Genomic DNA, 21,330 nt, shown 5'->3' on the forward strand with positions numbered 1-21,330 from the left:
AATAACTAGACCAAACAACATTTTTTTTTAAATGTGATCTTTATATTCATGGGGTTTTTCATTATGAAAGATATTGAGACACAAGCTATAGCAGAATAATCTTCTTTAATATGAATAGTAATACGACACCATGTAAGAAAATTAACAAGAAAAAATATCAGTAATGCAAATTATATTAGAAAACACAGAAGACACAAGTGATTGATTGAATATGAAAAAGCAAATTTTTACCACAAACTTGTACAAAAAAAACAAGAAAATAAAAAACCCTTTGAATTGATTGATTCTAATTCAAAACATCGGAGGAGTTGTCTCCTGCCACAAACTTCTCTAAGATTCAACTAAAAAAACATGCAACTCACCTAGGATTCTTATTAATATAGCACCTATGACATCTTCGGAGCTACACATCGGAGGAGGCAATAAAAACAAGGCCTACAATAGCCACATGCCTACATACATGCCTACAAACAGCTATGAAACTGGTAAGCTTTAGATGAATTTTGGAACACAATGATCTTTTGGGGCTTTCGAGGATTGTTCTCGTGCAGCAGTTCTTGCCTTCTGCAACTTCTGAATAGCAGTCACAAAATCTTGTAAGTTTGCATTTGAAGATCCTCCACATGCAACAGCCTTTCTCGCCATGTCCTTCAACTTTTCTGCCTGTCTTTTCATCTGTTTCCCCTTGTCTTTACTCAGAACAAGTGTAACACCCTCCTTCACTCGTTCCTTATCTGGAATTCCATCTATATGCTCGCACACTTGGATTCCAATGCCGGACTCCACAGCTAGTTTAGAATTGAAGTGTTGATCTACAATCATTGGCCATGTGATTAATGGGACTCCAAGAGTTACGCTTTCAAGCATAGAATTCCATCCGCAGTGGCTTATGAAAGCGCCTATAGATGGGTGGGAGAGAATAACAAGTTGTGGCACCCAACCCCATATTAATAGCCCTCTATTCTTTGTTCGCTCTTGGAACCCCTCCGGAAGATATGTGTGAGCCAGGTCGGATTGCGTGTGTTTAACCTCTGGAGACACTTTGATAGCCCAAATGAAGGGCTGTTCGCTGGCTTCTAGCCCACCAGCCAACGCCTTGCTTTGTTCTTCTGTTAAGAATGTCTGGCTTCCAAACAAAATATAAGCAACTGAACATGAGCTTTGAGAATCCAGCCATTGGAGCAGCTTATCTTCGCTGATGTCTGCCATTTTACCTTGGGTGCTGACTCTCACCGCACCTTCAAAGAAAGCGGACAGAAGTACTGGGCCTGTGGACCATACCTTTTTCCCTGTCAAATTTCTCAAGTGTTGGAGATATTCAGGCTCCAGTCCCTCAAATGTATTGACGAGCATTCCCCATCCTTGGATGGTTGAGTGTATCCGTCCTATTCTCTTCATCGGCAAGGCCTGGAACATCACTGAGTGTATTTCGTGCTTATGTAATCTGAGTGGAGTGGGGAGACCCAAGCTCAGGACAACGCTGTCGTCTTCTTCCTTCACTGCGTTGTGCGAATATGACAGCCATGCAAAACGCAGCAAAGTCAGAGCGAATGCGCCATATGTATCGAACGCAACCTTAACGATGTCTTGCTTTTGGGCTAACTCCATATTCCATCCCAGAAGCACATCATGCATGATACAAACAGGAGCTCCCTCCCTTCAAGTTGGCCTTCAAGCCAACGGTTAAAAGGGTGTTCAAGGTTAGCGACCAAATCAAAAATAAGATCAGTTTGCTCGGAAGGAACTTGCTCGAAGCTTTCCACTCCCTTGGGTAACCCTTCAATTTGTGGCGTAGGAAGGACTGTGAGGCGAATATCGAAGCCGGAGGAAATAGCGTGGGCCATTTGGAGTTTCAGAGAGGGTGCATTAGCAGCGGTGGTAACAAAAGTGATGGCAAGGCCATACGAGGCAAGCAAGTTACAATACTCGAGTAGAGGGATGGCGTGACCCAGTGCAGGAAGCGGCACTGCCACTACATGGGGTTTCTCAAAACCATTCAACATCTTTGTTACTGATTGAACTCGACTGCAATCTTTGTAAGAAGGATTCACCGACTGAATAATGAATTACATACAGAATTCCATACAAATTTCCAGTGCTGAGAATTGCCAAGTTACAACCAAGAGTCAGATGCTTTATTTGTTACGTCTAAAAGGGTAGGGCATCAATTTGTCGTTTCCCATGTCAAGATCTAAAATAGGATATCCGGCATCAATGAAGTTGGAAAATAACTAAGAACGGCAATTCCTGATCCCTTAGACCAGCGTCATTAGGGAAAATTGCCAGCTTTAACGCCTTCTGTATGAAAGTTATTATGTTTGCTAATGGACGGGCCAGCGCTTAAGGCAGACGACCCCACATAATTGCATGATGAGGTTCTAGAATGATAAGTTTTTTGTTTTTTTCCTTTTGTGTGTTTTTCCAAGTACTCATGTATTATAGTAAAGATTAAAAATTTGATTGGTTTTTCTTTTTGTAATCTAATGAGAGTTGTAACAAAGATTAAAAAAACAACAAACACTCTCATTAATGGCCTCTCCTTCAATTTTCAAAATCTTCACTCGCACTTGTGGATGCCTGCAACCCAGTACTCCTACTCACACCGGTTCCCTTGCTCACAATGGCTCCCCTATTAACAAATCCCCTATCTACAACATTTTGGTTGACACTTCTCACTTGGCCCCCCAGAAACTCTCTCGTTTGACTCCCCTAGAGGCCTATGCTTCGATGAACTCTCCCCTTAAGAATTTGTTTGTTGATCTGCTCTGCAAACCCTCATTTGGCCCAGCTACCCCTTCAGCAAAATGCCTTCCTTGTGCCTCCTTTGTTCCAAAAGTGTCTGTGGGTAAGGAGGTGCTTGACTACATTTCCTACTACAAAAAGTATGTTCTAATCGATAGATTCAATTGATTGTGATTGTCACTCCCATTACTACATTTCTGGATCTCTGATCAATCGAACTCCTAATTTCTATTAAGCTAGAGATCTACCCATGTGCTTGTGGGTTTTTTGTTGTATGTTTTGATCACACTGATGGTAAGGATATAGTTCTCTCTGTGGGCCCATGGAGATGAGACTCCCATGTTCTGCCACTGCGGCCTTTGACCTCTTCTTTGAGTCCTCTAACAGACTTTGTTGAGGTCTCCCCTATTTGGGTTGGGCTCCCCCACCTCTTGCTGCACTTCTGCTGCCCTACCACTAATGAGTCTATTAGTAACATGTTGGGCCACTTTATTAAGGTGGACCCTAATATTAGTTTATTTTCTCATGCTTCCTTTGCTAGGATCGTAGTTGATCTGGATCTCTCTAAACCCCTTCTTGCGGAGATCTCTCTTAGGGTTGGTGGTCTCCAAGAGAGGCAACACTTGGACTATAAAGGAATTCCTTTTTAGTGTCAATGTTGCTTTGCCACAAGGCATCTGGTCTTTTCTTGCCCTCAAGGGTCCTGTGTTCGGTCATCTCCCACTTGGTAGAAGCATGCGGATAGGTTCCATCTCACTATTTTTTTGGCACTTTCAGACATGGACTCTTTTGTTGTGGAGCCATCTTCGTTGACTGCCCCTACTTCTATGGTTCATTCACGTGTCCCTTTGGCTCTTGCCTTGTCACCCCTTGCTATCGCAACTCCTCCCCCCAGGAGATCCTATTTTGTTTAGAGCATGTGTTGCTACTATTGTGTAGTTTCATTTAAAGGACTTCTCCTACATAGGACTCATCCCTTCTATGGCCCCAAACACTCTCTCCCTTGATTGCCAAGTTCCTCTCTCGGGCTCTATTATCCCTCTCTCTATTATCTTCATGAAATTACATAATTTGATGTATTGTAATTTGAATTATATCTTTCTTGCCATTGGGTGAGCTAAAAAAGCCCCATAATGACTCAAAAATTCACTTAATAAATAAGAGGAATAGCATGTGCATTTGTATAATTCATATTGTTGATATACCTTCTTCATACACTAGTATAACTAAAATACCTCCATTTTTTACCAATCATCCTATGTAGCTAATTTCTTTGCTACTTTTTTATCTATCCATTTATTATTTACCCTGTCAACCAAGTTCATTGCTCATACCTATACATCTAACACAAAACTAAGTATTGATTGTCACATACATTAGGTCCTAAACATAGAAGACTTAGATGAGCTATGAAAAATGTCATTATACACACATATTTCATTTAAACATTCGTATACTACTTAATCTACAAACCCTTGCCACACACACACACACACACATATATAAATAAATACACACACACACACACACACACACACACACACACACACACACACACACACATATATATGGGTATGTGCACAAAGATGGTGGTCTATAACGTGGACACCACCCAAAAAAAATATGAAAAAACAAGCAGCGCGTACGTGCTTAGTTCCGTTGTTCTCGAGCCTAAAAAAGGTAACGCATATGCGTTGCTTTTAGTAAAGTGAGCACGTACACGCTACCTTTAGGAAAGTGAGCGTGTATGCGCTACTTTTAGGAAAATGAGTGCGTATGCGATACTTTTAGGAAAATGAGCGCGTACGCGCTAATAAGCCCTAAAGGACCACATACGCGATACCTATCACAAAAAAGTTTTTAAAAAAAAACTAGGTCTTATTTTCCCGTGACAGCCACGGTTTTTGCCCCATTTTGTTCGCCAAACTGCAAACGGGGTGCCTCATTTCTCCTCTAGACACTATGGATCAAGGTTGGTTTTTGTTAATTTTTGTCTGTCTTTCCCGTTTGTTCAATTTGTTTTATGTTTTGAATTTAATTTCATTAATTTTGATTAGGTTTTTTCATTTTTGGTTTCAAAAACCAAATTCTGATAATCCACAACAAGAAAAACAAAATGCACCTCTTGAAAACCCACAAGATACACCCCCAATTCCTCCTTTTGACCGCACACCTGAAACACAGGAGCATTTAATTAATCAATTAGGGCAAAATACGTCTAAAATCAATAGACTGATTGATAAATTGAAAACATCCGAACTTGAGCATCATAAATCCCTTGCCACTAGCCTAGAAACATTAGCTAGTGGTGTCATAGTTGTTTCCACATAAATTATAAAATGGGGAAACTTTAGGGATAGGTGTCGTCAATACTATGTTGATGGGTTATCATACGAGGGAGTGAAAAACAAAAATATTAGTAAACAACAAATATGTGCCCTTTTTGTTGATTCTAAAACTGGTCAGTCGTTACCTCTTAAAGCAAAGAGGTTTCCCATACATTGGTGTACCAATGTGCAGATGAAGAATCTTTTTTGGCAGAGGTGGTGGATGGTCTTTGATGATCCACCTTGTAATAATTATGAGGTGCCATTGTATTTTTTGAGAAAAGTATACTATGAGTTTGTGCTCAATGTGCGGCCAAACTATTTTGACATGAGAGAGTTCCATGGTAGAGGTGGGGTTCTGCCCAAGATAGACCTGGAGGCCGCAAGCAAGTAGCCCTGGAGAGTCGTCCCCCCTTAGCACCCAAATCCAAGGTGCATCAGGTTGTCCCAGTACAGCTGAAAGAGTCGATGGAGCTACAGACTCTTTAGGCAGCCACAACATTGACAGGTGCCATCATCCAACATGGGACGTCATTAGCACACCCTATTGTAATAGATGATGAGCCATTAGTTTCTCCAGGTGATGACAGAGATCCCATTCAGCATATTTGTGTTAGTTGCTTGGGAATAGGCTTAGGGATAGATGATGCGGCCAATGCAGATGGATCCACATCTCATCTGTGCACGATTTGCGGGAGTAGATGTCAGGCCCGCATGAATGAGGATTTCGCGCTGACAGATGAGTTGATGAACATGGTGTTTTCCCATTAGCGACAGACACAGGTGTGTTGATTTGAATTCATAGCATTTTATTTATCAGTCACTTTAAATTTTTAATTACATAAATGAATTTTCATTTATACATCGATTTAAATTGAAACAAATAATATGCATTTCAAGATGCAACAACGGTATCCCATACTCCTCCCCCAGTTACTACATCTGCAACTTCGATGCCTGAGGTATAAATTTTGTAACATTTTAAAATAGAATAGTACACTTTGAATTAAAAAAATATTACAAGATATACTATCTTTAATGTTTGGTCCAATTTTTGGTTTGTAGGTGTTGATAGGGGACCAAATGTCCCAGATTGATGACATCACGCTCTCAGCGATTGATTTTGGCCTACAAGGCTATACGGTATCATATTTCATACAACCCTTTTTATATATTGTTTTGATGGAATATGCAATTCATTTCATTTTAGATTTTTTAAATTATGTTTAATATATTATCTGTACTAATATCCCATGTTAATTTATTTTTTTTAGGGTACTCCCTCCGCGTCTAGGCCTCATCCTAAGAAAAAAAATTCCTCAAAGACGCCAAAATGTGGGAAGAAGGTAATTGAACACATTTTTAGTTGTACAATTGTTTGAAAATGTTGAAATCAAATATTAGTTGGGGTTTGTAGATTGATTAGTGTTTTTTGTCTATTTTACATGTACAATGACCATTGAGCTATGTGGATTTGTTGAATGCACCTGATTCGCCCGTGGATCAAGAGAGGGCGGAGGTATGTATCTCTACTTTATTTTCTTGATTTCATGATTATATGCACACATACATGTGAACTTGTGATATATTATAATCTTATATTTTTTTCATACAGGAAATATCCATAGTTGTTTCATCAATGGCGAGCCCTCCTCCATGCACTGGAGAAGCATCTCAGGATCCGGTACACTTTTGTTTGATATATTACATTAATTATTTTTAACCTATAATACTTATAATTATATTAATTGTGTTTAATCTTTGATCCTTTTTTGTATAGGTAATAGCAACAGTTTCTCCATCGATGGTGAGTCATCCTCAGTCCATTGGAGAAGCATCTCGAACACCAGTAGGTCATTGTTCTCTATATTATATCTTTTAAGTGTTTTTGATGTATTTATGTTAGTACATTGTATTAATTGTACATTTAATCTACAATAGACCCCTTTGCGGTATGGCCATAACATGGATCCTTTTAAGTATGTCTTCAAGAAAACTCCTAAGAGTGACAAGGAGAGGAGAGCGAAGACATTAGCTCCTAGATTAGCCAATGAGGTAATCTACATTTCAATTGCGAATGAATTATAGTTAAATGCATAGTTATGTTGTTAATTGTGAACTATTTTCTAGAAAAGAATTCTAACTTGGCTTTTGAATTGTGGTTTTGCAGCCATCTACAGAGCCGCAAACTGCATCGAAGAGGCTTGATTTTGATGATCCACCACAAGTTCAGGATCATATAGTGTTAGTTTTGGTCATAGAATGACCGATACATGTAGATATATTTTACATTTTTATTGTATATCAATTTGGACATGGCGTATGCCACATTTTTGTAATACTTGTATTGACTTGACAAACATGCCTTTTTTGATATATATAAATGTTGATATTCAATCCAATAAATGTGTATTGAGTTTATTATTTTGTATTCATTGTATTTCGTGGATGTCCTTTTATAAAGTTAATTGATCATTTGCCTATGTAATCAACAATATGAATATAAACAACAAAAATCTATGATATAAAACATTGCAATCATGGAATATGATTTGATAAAATTTCTAAAATGCTGAATTAACCCTACAAAACTCCTTGTATTCAGTTCATTATTGTGTATTCGTTGTATTTGGTGGCTGCCCTTTTATAAATTTAAATGAATATTTGCCTATGTAATCAACAATATGAACATAAACAACAAAAATTGACAATATGAATATAAACAACAATATGTGTGGTGCGACAACACCCTCACGCTCGCAATGGTCAAATTTTGGTTGTCATGTGCATAAACCGACGTCACGAGCGCATCTGGGTGGGCAGATTTATGCTAGTCATGCTTCTCTCGTGCATCCCAAAGCTTCGGAACGTCGAGAGTCATACCCTACCGGTGCGAGTCCAAAAAATTGTCAAACTTTGATGGATTGTTTCTTTCTAATATAGGACACATATGATCAATTTGTTTGAACATGTGGGGTCGCATGAGGCTCCTCTACAATTTTTTATCTCATTTTTTGATGACTCGAAGCCATTTTCAATTGGTAGCATTTTTTCGCCTGCTGCAAAAAACGTTAATTGCATGCAATGCAAAGTTGCAAGATAGGCTAGAATTGATTTGTTCATCGTGTGCACAAACCGACATTACAAGTGTGTCTGGGTGGGCAGGTTTATACTAGGCATGCTCCTCTCGTGCATACCAAAGTGTCAAAACGTCAAGAGTCATACCCTACCAGCACGATTTCTCAAGTGGCCTGAGTCCAAGAAATTGTCAAAATTTGATGGATTGTTTCTTATAATGTAGGAAATATATGATTGATCTATTTGAACCTATGCAGTTGCATGAGGCTCCTCTACAATGGCCTATCTTGATTTTTGACGACTCAGAGCCATTTTCAATTGGTAGCATTTTTCGCCTGCTGCAAAAATCGTAAGTTGCATGCAATGCAAAGTTGCAGGATAGGCTAGAATTGATTCAGTTCATCATGTACACAAATCAACATCACGAATGCATCTGGGTGGGAGGGTTTACGCTAGGCATTCTCCTCTCGTGCATCCCAAAGTGTCAGAATGTCGAGAGTCATACCCTACTGACGCGATCTCTCAAGTGCCCTGAGTCCAAAAAATTGTCAAACTTTGACGGACTGTTTCTTCCAATCCAAGACACATATGATCGATCCATTTGAACCTATGGGGTTGCATGAGGCTCCTCTACAATGGCCTATCTTATTTTTTGACTACTCAGAGCCATTTTCAAGTGGTAGCATTTTTTTGCCTACTGCAAAAATCGTCAGTTGCATGCAATGCAAAGTTGCAGGATAGGCTAGAATTGATTCGGTTCATCGTGTACATAAACCAAAGTCATGCGCATGTCTGAGTGGGAAATTTTATGCTAGGAATGCTCCTCTCATGCATCCCAAAGCATCAGAACATCGAGAGTCATAGCCTACCGGTGCGATCTCTCAAGTGCCATGAGTCCAAAAAATTGCCAAACTTTGACTGACTGTTTCTTCCAATCCAGGACACATATAATCGATCCGTTTGAACCTGTGGGGTCACATGAGGCTCCTATACAATGGCCTATCTCAATTTTTGACAAATCAGAGCCATTTTCAATTGGTAGCATTTTTTTGCCTGCTGCAAAAACTGTCAATTGCATGCAATGCAAAGTTGTAGGATAGGCTAGAATTAATTTCGTTCGTTGTGTGCACAAATCGACATCATGAGCGTGTTTGGGTGGGCAGGTTTACACTAGGCATGCTCCTCTCATGCATCCCAAAGCGCCGAAACGTCGAAATTCATACCCTACCGGCGCGATGTACAAGTTGCTTGACAACTTTTTTGACAGTAATGACAATTTTTGCTCAAATTGTATCTAGACTCAATCTATGACCCCTATGACTTGATAATGACTCAAATAATTCTCCATGATTATACAAGAATCCAGAATTCTCATTATTAACCTTATCACATCACATAAACTCAAAACATAGTCACAAAACATAGACACAAAAAATAGTCACAAAACATTCACATATTATTCAAAAATTTACCTCTAAATATGGTCAAATTAGCTCTTAGCTATTTGAATATACAAAAAAATGTCATACAAATCATCTCATGGGATTTTATACAAAATTTGGCATTACAATATGTGCGATTCATCTCATCCCCATTTTAATATACAAATTTTGGCATCTACATATGTACAAATCAGCTCATTGTCATTTAAATATGCCCCTAAACATGTTAAAATCAGCTCATGGGCAGTAATATATACAAAAAATGAATATAGAACAATTCATCGACGATATATATAAAATTCTCAAAATCATTCTACTCTGAACTGTAGAATCAATCAAGTGAGCCTTCAGGATCGACTCTAACTCGTATTGTGTCAAGTATTGCCTTGTGATCAGATTCACAAACTTTCCATAAAATCTTGTTATGAGGTCTATCACGATACTTCATCAAATTAATATTTATTGCAACAACAAGGTTAGACAAATGAAGAATATGTCTGTTCAAAGTCCTCAAACAACCAAACATCAAAATTCTTGATAGAGTATCTCCTAAGCCATGTTCCTATCATGACAACAGACCCTATTGGGTACTCAATACCCTCTTTGTCAATTCACGATATTATTTTTCCCACTCCGTACTAATAATTAGTTTGTACACGCTCCTATGCCTTAAAAATGTTATGGCAAGGCAGCGAACTAATAGGATCAATACCCCGTACGTGCTTACAAGTAATAAGTAGCATGTACGCACTCCTACACCTTAAAAATGTTATGGCGGGGCAGTGAACTAATAGGTTCAGTATCCCGTACGCGCTATTTGTAGTAAAGAAAATGTGAAGGAGAGAGAGAGAGAGAGAGAGAGAGAGAGAGAGAGAGAGAGAGAGAGAGAGAGAGAGAGAGAGAGAGAGAGAGAGAGAAGGGTGGGAGGGAGAGGGAGAGAAGGGGTATGTAGGAAGGGAGAGAGAGAGAGAGAGAGAGAGAGAGAGAGAGAGAGAGAGAGAGAGAGAGAGAGAGAGAGAGAGAGAGAGAGAGAGAGAGAGAGAGGAAGGGGTATGGAGAGAGAGTTAAAGGGAGAGAGAGAGAGAGAGAGAGAGAGAGAGAGAGAGAGAGAGGGGGGGGATAAGGAGGGGGAGGGAGGGAAGGAAGGAGAGAAGAAGGGATATGGAGGAAGAGAGAAGGGGAGAGAATCAATTCTATATTTTTCAATTAAGGCTCTCTCTCTTTCTCCCACATTCTTTATCTCTGAAGTCTCTTCTTCTCATCCTCTATCTCTCTATCTCACTCTCCCCTTCTCTCAGGTGTATCTCTCTCTCATTCTCTCCCTCTCTCCTCCCCCTCCCTCTCTCCCTTTCTCATTACCTCTCTTTCTCACTCTCTCCCTCTCTCCCTCTCTTCGCACCTCTCTCTCTCTAGTCTCTTGTACTCTCATTCCATCCCTTCCTCCCTCTCACTCAGACTCTCTCTATCTCTCACCCTTTCTCTCCCTCCCTCCCTCCACCTCTTAGGTTTCTCTTTCTCTCCCAATCCCTCTATCCACCTCTTAGATCTCTCTATATCGCTCTCTCTCTCTCTCTCTCTCTCTCTCTCTCTCTCTCTCTCTCTCTCTCTCTCTCTCTCTCTCTCTCTCTCTCTCTCTCTCTCTCTCTCTCTCTCTCTCTCTCTCTCTCTCTCTCTCTCTCTCTCTCTCTCTTTGAGTCCCCTTCTTTGTGTCACTCTCTATCTCTATCTCTCCCTCTATTTCCCTCTCTCTCTCTCCATATCTCTCTCCCCCTCCCTTTCCCTTTCTCTATCTTTGTCCCCCCCCCTCTCTTTCTCTCTCTCTCTCCATCTCTATTTCTCTCATTTATCTCTTGTCTCTCCCTCTCAGTCTCTATCTATCTATCTCACTCTCCTCTCTTAGGTGTATATCTCTCTCATTCCATCCCTCTCGTCCCCCTCTCTAGGGTCATTTGGTATTCTTAGGGATCATATGGTATCCTAGGGATCCATGCATGTGTCCTAAGGGGTCATAGGACACCATATGACTCCTTAGGACACCATATGACTCCTTAGGACACCATATGACCCCTTAGCACACCATACAACCCATAATGACCCCAAATAGTGTCTGAAGGGGTCATAAAACACTATATGACCATTTAGGACACCATACGACTCATAAAGACACCATATCGAGTCCTAAGGGGTCAAATGGTGTCCGAAGGGGTCGTTGGAGACTATATACCCCTTAGGACACCATATGACCCCTAACGACACCATATGGTGTGCTAAAGGGTCATAAGGTGTCCTAGGGGTCATAGGACACTATAAGACACATAACGACACCATATGGTGTTGTAAGGGGTCATAGGACACCATATGACCCTTAGAACACAATATGACCTCTAACAACATCTAAGGGGTCACAGGGTGTCCTAAGGGGTCATAGGACACTATATGATCCCTTAGCACACCATAGGACCTATAACGACACCAAATAGTGTCCTAAGGGGTCATAGAACACCATATGACCCTTTAGGACACCATTTGGTGTTGTTATGAGTTGTATGGTGTCCTAAGGGGTCATATGGCACCCTATGACCCCTTAGGAAACCATATGGTATCGTTATGGTTTGTATGGTGTCTTAAGGGGTCATATGGTGTCCTAAGGGGTCATATGGTGTCCTATGACCTCTTGGGAAACAATATGACCTCTAATGACACCTAAGGGGTCATATGGTGGGCTAATAAAATGATATATTATTTAAAGTTATGATTAGAACATCATACAATAGAACATCGATAGTTTAGTTTTTATATAGCTTAGTTAGACCATTGTCAGCATAAGAGAGACTACTAGCGAACAAACAATGAGGCTTCGCTAAAAATCAAGTGTAAGAGCTTGACCTAACCCTAAGAGTACTACCTTTCTAAATCATATGATGATCTTAAATTTGCAAGGCTATAGGACTGATCTCGATTGTGACTATAGGAATTACACACTTGATTTCTTTCATGGGTATGTACCCTTCCAGGCCTTTTGACAAGTGATGATCATCATATACTACCACTTCCATGCTTACAACAAACTTCAATTTCTTTAGATGGCAGGCATTGTGTAACAGCATGGGAACTCTCGCATACCCACCACTATCATTCTCTATGAGATCATTTTTGTTACTCTTCCTCTTTCTCTTCCTACCAGTTTTTTCCTTCTGAAAAACATATTGCAGGTAGTCTGACTCATCATTTTGATTTGTTGACACTATTTTCCACATCTACTATGCTCATTAAAAACACATTCGAGAAAAATATTGCTGCAGGTTTCCTTGTTTGTCACGGTAATGCACTTGTGGTTCAATTTCAGACCCTTCTTCCTCCTATCCAATATACACACACAAATCCATCAGTCAATTTTCTTAGGAGAGCATACATGATAAAAATCAAAGAGGAAGTTGCAGACAAGAAATGAATTCACTTACTTCTATAGAAGTGCAGACACAGTTGTAGTGGGGTATGGAGGGAGGGAGGGAGAGAAGAAGAGAGAGAGGGTTGGGGTATGGAGAGAGAGAGAGAGAGAGAGGCACCTTGTACGCGCTTGAGAGGGGGAGACAATACACTTATATGTGTGTATATATATACTTAATATATTATATATTATTATATACATATATATGTAAATATTATATATTATATATAAAAAGTATATATTATATGTATATACACATATTATATATACAATATCATATTATACACACTCCCAAAATTTAAACAAACGTAGCGCGTACACGTTGTTTATAGTAAACATAGTGTGTACACATTGTTTATAGTAAACATAGCGTGTACGCATTGTTTATAGTAAACATAGCATGTACGCGTTGTTTATAGTTAAGATAGAGCTTACGCACTTCTTACACCATAAGTACCATGTACGCACTTTTGACTGTTTAGGCTTGGAAATAGGCCTGGATGACAAAGCTACGGTTTGGAAGTTTGATTTCCCTCCATTTCTCTCCTTTTTGACGTGTTTTACTTTATCAACTTGGTTTCTCGACTTTGTCATCATCAGGTTTACACTTCATCAAGTGGGTATTTCTAAAATTGCCACCATATTTTCACCCGTCTTCTGAGCTTTCTAACCATATAAGTTTTTCAAACTTTGAAAAACAATAACATATTATTATTGAGTTTCTTTTACCAGTGTCTCCATAGTTCTCACAGACATAGGTGCACCATTTTTTTAATACCTTTTGATATACTTATCCAAATTTTAAAAACTTTATATATTATTGTAGTGCACTTGATTCTTTACAATTTTTTTAAAAATAATTGTATTTTCGACTTGTTTGGTGCAACTTATGCTTCGTGCACAAACAGGTACCTAATTTTCAGGATGTGCTCGATTGGAAAAATCTTTTAAAAAAAACAAATACTCAACGAAAAGATACACATCATCTAGTGCTCACTCTTAACTATCTTTATACCAAAGGATTTGTCAAAATACTAAATCTAACTATGACTTTTTTATGCGCTCGTCAGACACTATATCATGTTTTTCCAGAAAAAGTCAGGGTCCATTTTTCATGCGCAAAGTATTTGACCCCCTTAATCTTATCCAATTTTGAAAAAGTTTAGTAGTTTGGAAACTATATTCAGAGTACTACAATATTTGTTCTTTGATTATCTTCATATCTTGAGTGGATGACTTTCAAATTTTGCCTCTAAGTTGAGGTTCACCTGATTTCAGAAAAAAAATGTCCACTTATACCCCTCCTTTTTTACCACCATCTTTGTTCACTTACCCATATATATATATATATATATATGTAAAGCGGAAAATCGCAATCGAACCCTAGATGTTCTCCCCTCTTCTAACTCCGAGGAGAGAGAAGGGAGGTTCGCTAGGATTCGATGGTTTTCACTTAGGGGAGAGACTTTACATTCAAAAGAGGGGTTGAAACTCATAAGATCCAATCCCACATAATGCAAGATTGGATGCTAAATGAATTTCAAGGGTCAAGACAGCAAGGCTACCCTCTTTTGTAAAGAATGTGCATAGAGGAATTGAGCTAGGAATGCATAGAAAGTGACAAAGATTTGCTTATAAACTGAGTTCGGATTATAGGATGAAGCTGCGGACCTGGAATTAGCAGTAAAATGTCGATACGGCGTTGTACTGCAAATTTGAGCAAAAGTTGTCGGGATGATGGTGCCCGGCGCCACGGTCCTCAGAAAAATCTGCGAAACGAAGGGGGATCTGTTCGTCTCTACACAAGGATTCCAGATCTTCAATTTCAGCCGCGTACCTGCAACCTACACACAGAAAAGCGAAGACGATTGGGGGGTTAGGGATTAGGGGTTTGCCTTTAGGTCAAACCCCGGTTTTGGAATTAACCAAGAAATGAGCAAGTGCTGTAAATGTAAATGACTGTAAAACAAGTACTAATACCTTGTTCTAAGGATGTTTGTATCCTTATGTGCGAAGGTATAGATGTTGTATGTTGTTGTAGTATGTTGTATGTAGTATGTAGTAAGTGATCTCCTCTTCAATGGTTGAATCCTTGTCTTGAATGCAACACTTAGCCTTGAATGGAGACTTGAAATGATCAATTGCTTGAAGGAATGCTTGAATGCTTGAATGTTTGAGTATAGTTTCCACGCCTTTTCCGTCATGTATCTGTTATTTCCAAATGAGAGAGAAAAATGTAGTTTATATACTTGTCAATTAGGGCTGATAGACTGATTTTCCCGACCTTAGGCCGACCAGGAAAGATAATTTCCAAATTGCAAACAAAAAGACCCGAGACCCCTTAGGAGACCGGGCCCAAAATAGGACCCAGGGACCAGGGCGCTGGGCGCCATGGTCCTAGGGACTAGGGTGCTGGGCGCCCTGGTCCTGAGGGACCAGGGCGCTGGGCGCTCTAGTCCCACCTCCCGGGACAGCAGGGTGCAAGGAGGTTCAGGCCAGGGTACTTGAAAAATGCAGTTTTTGGTGTCGTGAGCAAGTTTCGGGGTCTCCATTCAGGTTGTGTGTTGCGTCGCCATCATGAAGACCGAAATGCAGTCGAAATTGCAAGTGTCGCAATTTTAGGACGCTACAATATATATATATATACGCGCACACGCACGCACGCACACACACGCACACACACACACACACACACACACACACACACACACACACACACACACACATACATATACATATACATATACATATACATATAAATATACATATACATACATACACACATATATGTACATATATACATACATACATACATACATACATATGTATATAATATATGTATACATGTATGTATGTATGTGTATACGTATAAAAATATATATGAATATATGTTAAAATATTGTTTTTATTTTTACCAACTCCTCTAAACTCTAATCCAAAACGAAATTTAGCTAAGGAAATGCCTAAGAAAACCCTCCATCACCCTATTGGCACCTCATTTTTGTGTCTCTTTTTTTTTTATTCTACTCCAAAGGTTGTGAGTTTGAACTTATCAACCCTCATTGATTACTGGTCTGAGATATCCTAAATGGCTCCCATAAGTGTCAAAGGATACATGAATCCATAGAGTCTAAGTTTAGTCTAGTTATGATGTTTTCCTTTGTGTTTTGTGTGTTTGCCAATATTTTAAAATTTTATTTGTAAATACATCTAAAAACTTGACATAAACAACCTCTCAATGTTTGAGGCCTAGGACAAAATCTTCCTAAAAATATATATATACATATATATATATATGACAATTTCATATCTAATCTTTAATTTAATAAAGGATAGATAATATAAAAAAAATTATGTATATAAATATGCCTTGATTTGTGTAAAAATTCATATAGAAGATGTGGCACAAGTTGTATAATTTCTTACAATCTTAATGAGTTTTCTTACAATCGGTAATTATCCTTGCTCTATAGGTTGATTACTTCAATGTAATGGCTTCAAAATGATTCCCTTGATCATTTTAGACTGCCCATTGTTCTCACTATGGTTTATCATCAATTTGTAACTTGTAGGAGAGAGACTAATGAGTCTTTAATAATGTTCAACATAAGCTTCCTTTAACTATACATGAGGTTAGTAGCTTCCTATAATCCTACAAGAGCTAATGTTGTTCAAATGTACTTTATAGCCAGGCTCTAGCTCCTCTTATTTATATGTTTGTGAGACGTAAATTTCCTACAATAATAACTTTTTCAATTGTATAAATAGAATTCGTGATGGTAGAAATACAACTCATCTTACAAGATTATAACTTGTAGGATCACTCTCTTCTCTTAGATAACTAGCAACATACAATCAAATAGTCATTCTTAAGTAATCCCTCACGTATACACTACTCAATAAAATTCTTGGAGTCCCAAATCAACTTTATCACAAACCACATAATCAAAACCAAGTCTTCAACCTTACTTAGGTAGTTAACTTCCCTCTAACAAGCTAGGTTACGCTAACTATATAATTGAATATAAAATCCTATTTGAATAATCAATTTCCTCAATTCAATGCAACTAATCAAGAGAACCTCCTTAAAATTCAACCAAGTATACTTGAACAATCAAGCAACTATCAACAATCTTCGAACTTGAATCCAAGGGATTCCACAAAATCAACCTTCTACATCAATAAGGACATAGATAGCATACAAAAAAATTGTACAAAAATTGAACAATGATGTCCTAAAATATCAAAGAAGGAATGCAAAAATTAGGAAATGAAGCTTATCAACCAAGAAACTACAATTATCAATAAAAATTAATCAATGGAATGCTTGCCCAAATGATGGTAGCATTGGTTCTTCTCTTGAAAACACATTTGAATAGACTTCAAAAAAATCAAAGAATAACAATTAATATTAAATACCTTTCCCCACTAAATAGATGTAGGTCCATTCCACCAAAGATCATAAAAAAAATCGATTATCCATAGTTCCACATAGAATTGGATATAATCTAGAGCAGCAATTAAAAAAGAATGAACAACAACCTACCCACTAACACAATCCAAAGGAAAACAATACATTCCTAGGATAGTAATTATAATCAATAGTAATGACTTTCCTATAGAAAAGGAGAATGAGTTGGAGGTGAACACTCACAAATTTTAATTATACCAACAAATATTAAAAGGGGGGAAATTATGCTTTAAGAAATAGGGTTAATTAATCGATAACAACTTCTATCTCACTAAGTATTATTTACTTTGTCTAACTTTGACACTAGTAATTCTTGTTAGTGAATGTTAGCATACATTACATATTCCATTGTTTGGTGATCTAGGCGATTATCAAGTAGTTGGTAGCTAGGCATTGCATAATTGCATTGCTTCTAGGTTTATATCGGTTTTTATTGTTGAATCTAATATAAATAAATCTAAGCAATTACATTCTTCATATTGTATCAAAGAAGGCAATGGTAAATGGAAACATTAAACTAGATTTTGGTTGGAAAAGATGAGAAGTAATTTGATTTCCTGTGGTTGGATGCTTAGCTACAAAAGTTGTGCCTATAATGAAAGAAGACGTTGAAGGCATTGAATGTGATAAAAATGTTAAAAACCAATAAGATAAGTTGGGTTTGCGGATGAATACTTTGGTAATAAAAATATCACAAAGCATCCAAACTTCCATTTACCATAATAAGGGGGGAATGTTAGCAAATGTTAGCATATATTACATAATACATTTTTTAGTGACATAGGTGGTTATCAGACAATTGGTAGTTAGTCGTGTTGCACAACTAAATTACTTTTGTTTATATTGGTGTTTGTTGTGGAATCTAATATCAATCAATCAAGCATTTACCCTCTCCAATTGTTAGTGTCAATTTTTGTTTTCCTATTATAAGTTTTTCCTACACATATATTCTCAATAGTAAACTTGCTTCAGTACATAAATTTTGCTCATCCTTAAAGCTTGGTATATTTATTATAGTTTTAATAGGTTGATCAATTAGTGTGACATTTAATTTTATATTAAAAATTATATAATTATAGATAATTTTATCATTTATTAATTCAATCTTTGTTTAAGAAATTTGTTCAATATTGATTTGAGATGGCCGTCAATTCAAATTTTTATTTTTTAATTACATGAAATTATCTCATTCATTCTCTTTTCTTCACATTCTAGTTTTGGACTCCTCAGATGTTTGAGTTTTTTATCATTTCCTTAGCATAATGTTGAATTTTATATCAATATGATATATTTGATCAAAATAATGATTGACACCTATCATTTAATTCAAATATAAAACATGAATATAATGATTTAATTTTTTTTAAACATGAAAACAACCATTCAAACTATTCAAAACATGAAAATAAAGATTGAAGCTTTTCAATTTTAATTTTAAATATGTAATTTTAATGTTTTACATTAATAAAAACAAGAACGATAGATTAGTCAAATAATGATTGATATTTCTCAAAACCATAAAAAGAATGTTTGTATGTTGGCGAATATGCAATTTGCAAGGAAAAATAGAGCATGTGGGTCATAAGATGTGCATGCTTTTAGACCTTTTTTATTTTCTCCAAACAAAAAATACACTCGCATTATAATTTACTTTGGAAATTACCAATCTTTAGAATTAGATTTTCCTTGGACATCCAATCCTAAAGGTTGAACTTACATGCCGATCTTCAAAAATATAGTTTATACAAAATATAGAAAATCGATTAAATATCAAGCATGGTCTCCTATTTATATAAAAATGTTACAATAACATCAGAATCTCTAATTTTTCTAACCATATGATATTTTTTATATTTCAAATACGTAAAGGTTTTGAAAAATAGCAACAAATTCCCTAAAAATAACACCGACTAAACACTGTTAAAGCAGCTTTAAAATAGTACCTAAAAAACTTACAAAAATACATCAACTTATTACTAAACAAAAACCTTTAAAACGTCTCTAAAAACAACCTTGAACTACTGTCAAAGTGGCGCCTCAGAAGCATTAATCCAACAATATGTAAGCTTTGAAGATTCTCCACGTACAGCAGCAGTTTTTGTCATGTGCAATTGGTACATCTCGCGGGCAAAATCTTGTAAGTTTACATTCGAGGATCCTCCAAATTCAACTGCCTCTCTTGCCATTTTCTTCAACTTTTCTGCTCCTCTTTTCATCTCTTTCCCCTCCTCTTTACTCAAAACAAGTGTTACACCATCCTTCACTCGTTCCTTGTCTGGAATTCCATCTCTATGCTGGCAAATTTGGATTCCGATTCCCAACTTAATTGCTAGTTTAGAATTGAAGTGTTGATCTGCATAGATGGGCCAAGTGATTAATGGGACTCCTAGAGCCACGCTTTCAAGCATAGAATTCCATCCACAGTGGCTCACGAAGGCTCCCACAGATGGATGTGAGAGAATAAGAAGTTGTGGTGCCCAACCCCATATGACCAACCCTCTATTCCTTGTTCTCTCTTGGAAACCCTCCGGAAGATATGTACGATCGAGAAGATCTGCTGTGTCAGATGTCCTGGGTTCGAACTTTGGGGACACTTTGATAGCCCAAATGAAGGGTTGCCCACTGGCTTCTAGACCACTAGCCAAGGCCTTGCTTTGTTCTTCTGTTAAGAATATCTGACTTCCAAAAGAAATATAAACAACTGAACATGAGCTTTGAGAATCCAGCCATTGGAACAGCTTAACCTCGCTAATGTCTACCATTTTACCTCGGTTGCTGTCTTTCGCTGCACCTCCAAAGCAAGTCGATGGAAGAACTGGGCCTATGGACCATACCTTCTTCCCTGTCAGATTTCTCAAGTGTTGGAGATATTCAGGCTCCAGCTGTTCATAAGTATTGATGAGCATTCCCCCTCCTTGATTGAGCGACTGTAACCGTCCTATTACCTCTAGCATCAAGGGGTCGAACAACATGGTGTCTATTTCGTGCTTATGTAATCTGAGAGGAGTGGGGAGATCCAAGCTCAGCAGAATACTGTCGCCTTCTTTCTCCAATGCGTTATGCGAGGCGGAAAGCCATGCAGAACGCAGCAGAGTAAGAGCGAATGCGCCATATGTATTGAACACCACCCTAGTGATATTGTGCTTTTGGGGTACCTCCATAGTCCATCCTAGAAGTACATCATGCATAATACAAACTGGATGATTCATTCCTTCAACTTGAGCTTCAAGCCAATGATTAAAAGGTTGTTCAAGCTTGACAACCAGATCATAAATTAGACCACAATGCTCGGGAAGAACTTGGTCGAAGCTTTCAACTCCCTCGGGTAGCCCTTCCACTAATGGCGTGGGAAGGACTAGGAGGCGAATATCTAACCCGGAGGAAAAAGCGTGGGCCATTTGGAGTTTCAGACGGAGGGCATTAGCAGCAGTTGTGACACAAGTGATGGCGAGACCAGACGAGGCAAGCGAGATAGCAAAGTCGAGTAAAGGGATGGTGTGACCGAGTGCAGGAAACGGCACTGCCACCACATGAGGTTTCACAAAATTGTTGATCATCTTGCAGATTGAATCAAACTCCAAATTTTATTATGAGCAGAGCATAGGCTACACAAATCTTATTATGTAACAGCTGAGGAGGATGGATGGGAAAGAGACATTTAATAGGGATTATCTATACAGGGAGACTGTATGAGCTGATCAGTGTTGTTTGAACCGTCGCTTGACGTGGGTTTCGAGGGAACTTTTCTGCCGAAAGTCACTAGAAAGTCGTTCGAAAGTAATTTTTTTATCAACTGCATCTATATATATTATTAAAAAAATG

General features: G+C 38.0%; 2 protein-coding genes across 2 annotated transcripts; both read right to left on the reverse strand.

Moving 5' to 3' along the window:
* Nucleotides 1–316: 316 nt before the first annotated feature.
* On the reverse strand, nucleotides 317–2,107 carry LOC131057562 (anthocyanidin 3-O-glucosyltransferase 4). Its single transcript, XM_057991725.2, has one exon. It carries the CDS (start codon nucleotides 1,633–1,635, stop codon nucleotides 493–495), a length of 1,143 nt encoding a protein of 380 aa, XP_057847708.2. The 5' UTR covers nucleotides 1,636–2,107; the 3' UTR covers nucleotides 317–492.
* Nucleotides 2,108–19,532: 17,425 nt separating this feature from the next.
* Nucleotides 19,533–21,065, reverse strand: LOC131057564 (scopoletin glucosyltransferase-like). Its single transcript, XM_057991727.1, has one exon. It carries the CDS (start codon nucleotides 21,063–21,065, stop codon nucleotides 19,533–19,535), a length of 1,533 nt encoding a protein of 510 aa, XP_057847710.1.
* Nucleotides 21,066–21,330: the final 265 nt, after the last annotated feature.

Source organism: Cryptomeria japonica, chromosome 1 (genome assembly GCF_030272615.1).
Source record: "Cryptomeria japonica chromosome 1, Sugi_1.0, whole genome shotgun sequence".
In the NCBI taxonomy this organism is placed as follows: Eukaryota; Viridiplantae; Streptophyta; class Pinopsida; order Cupressales; family Cupressaceae; genus Cryptomeria; species Cryptomeria japonica.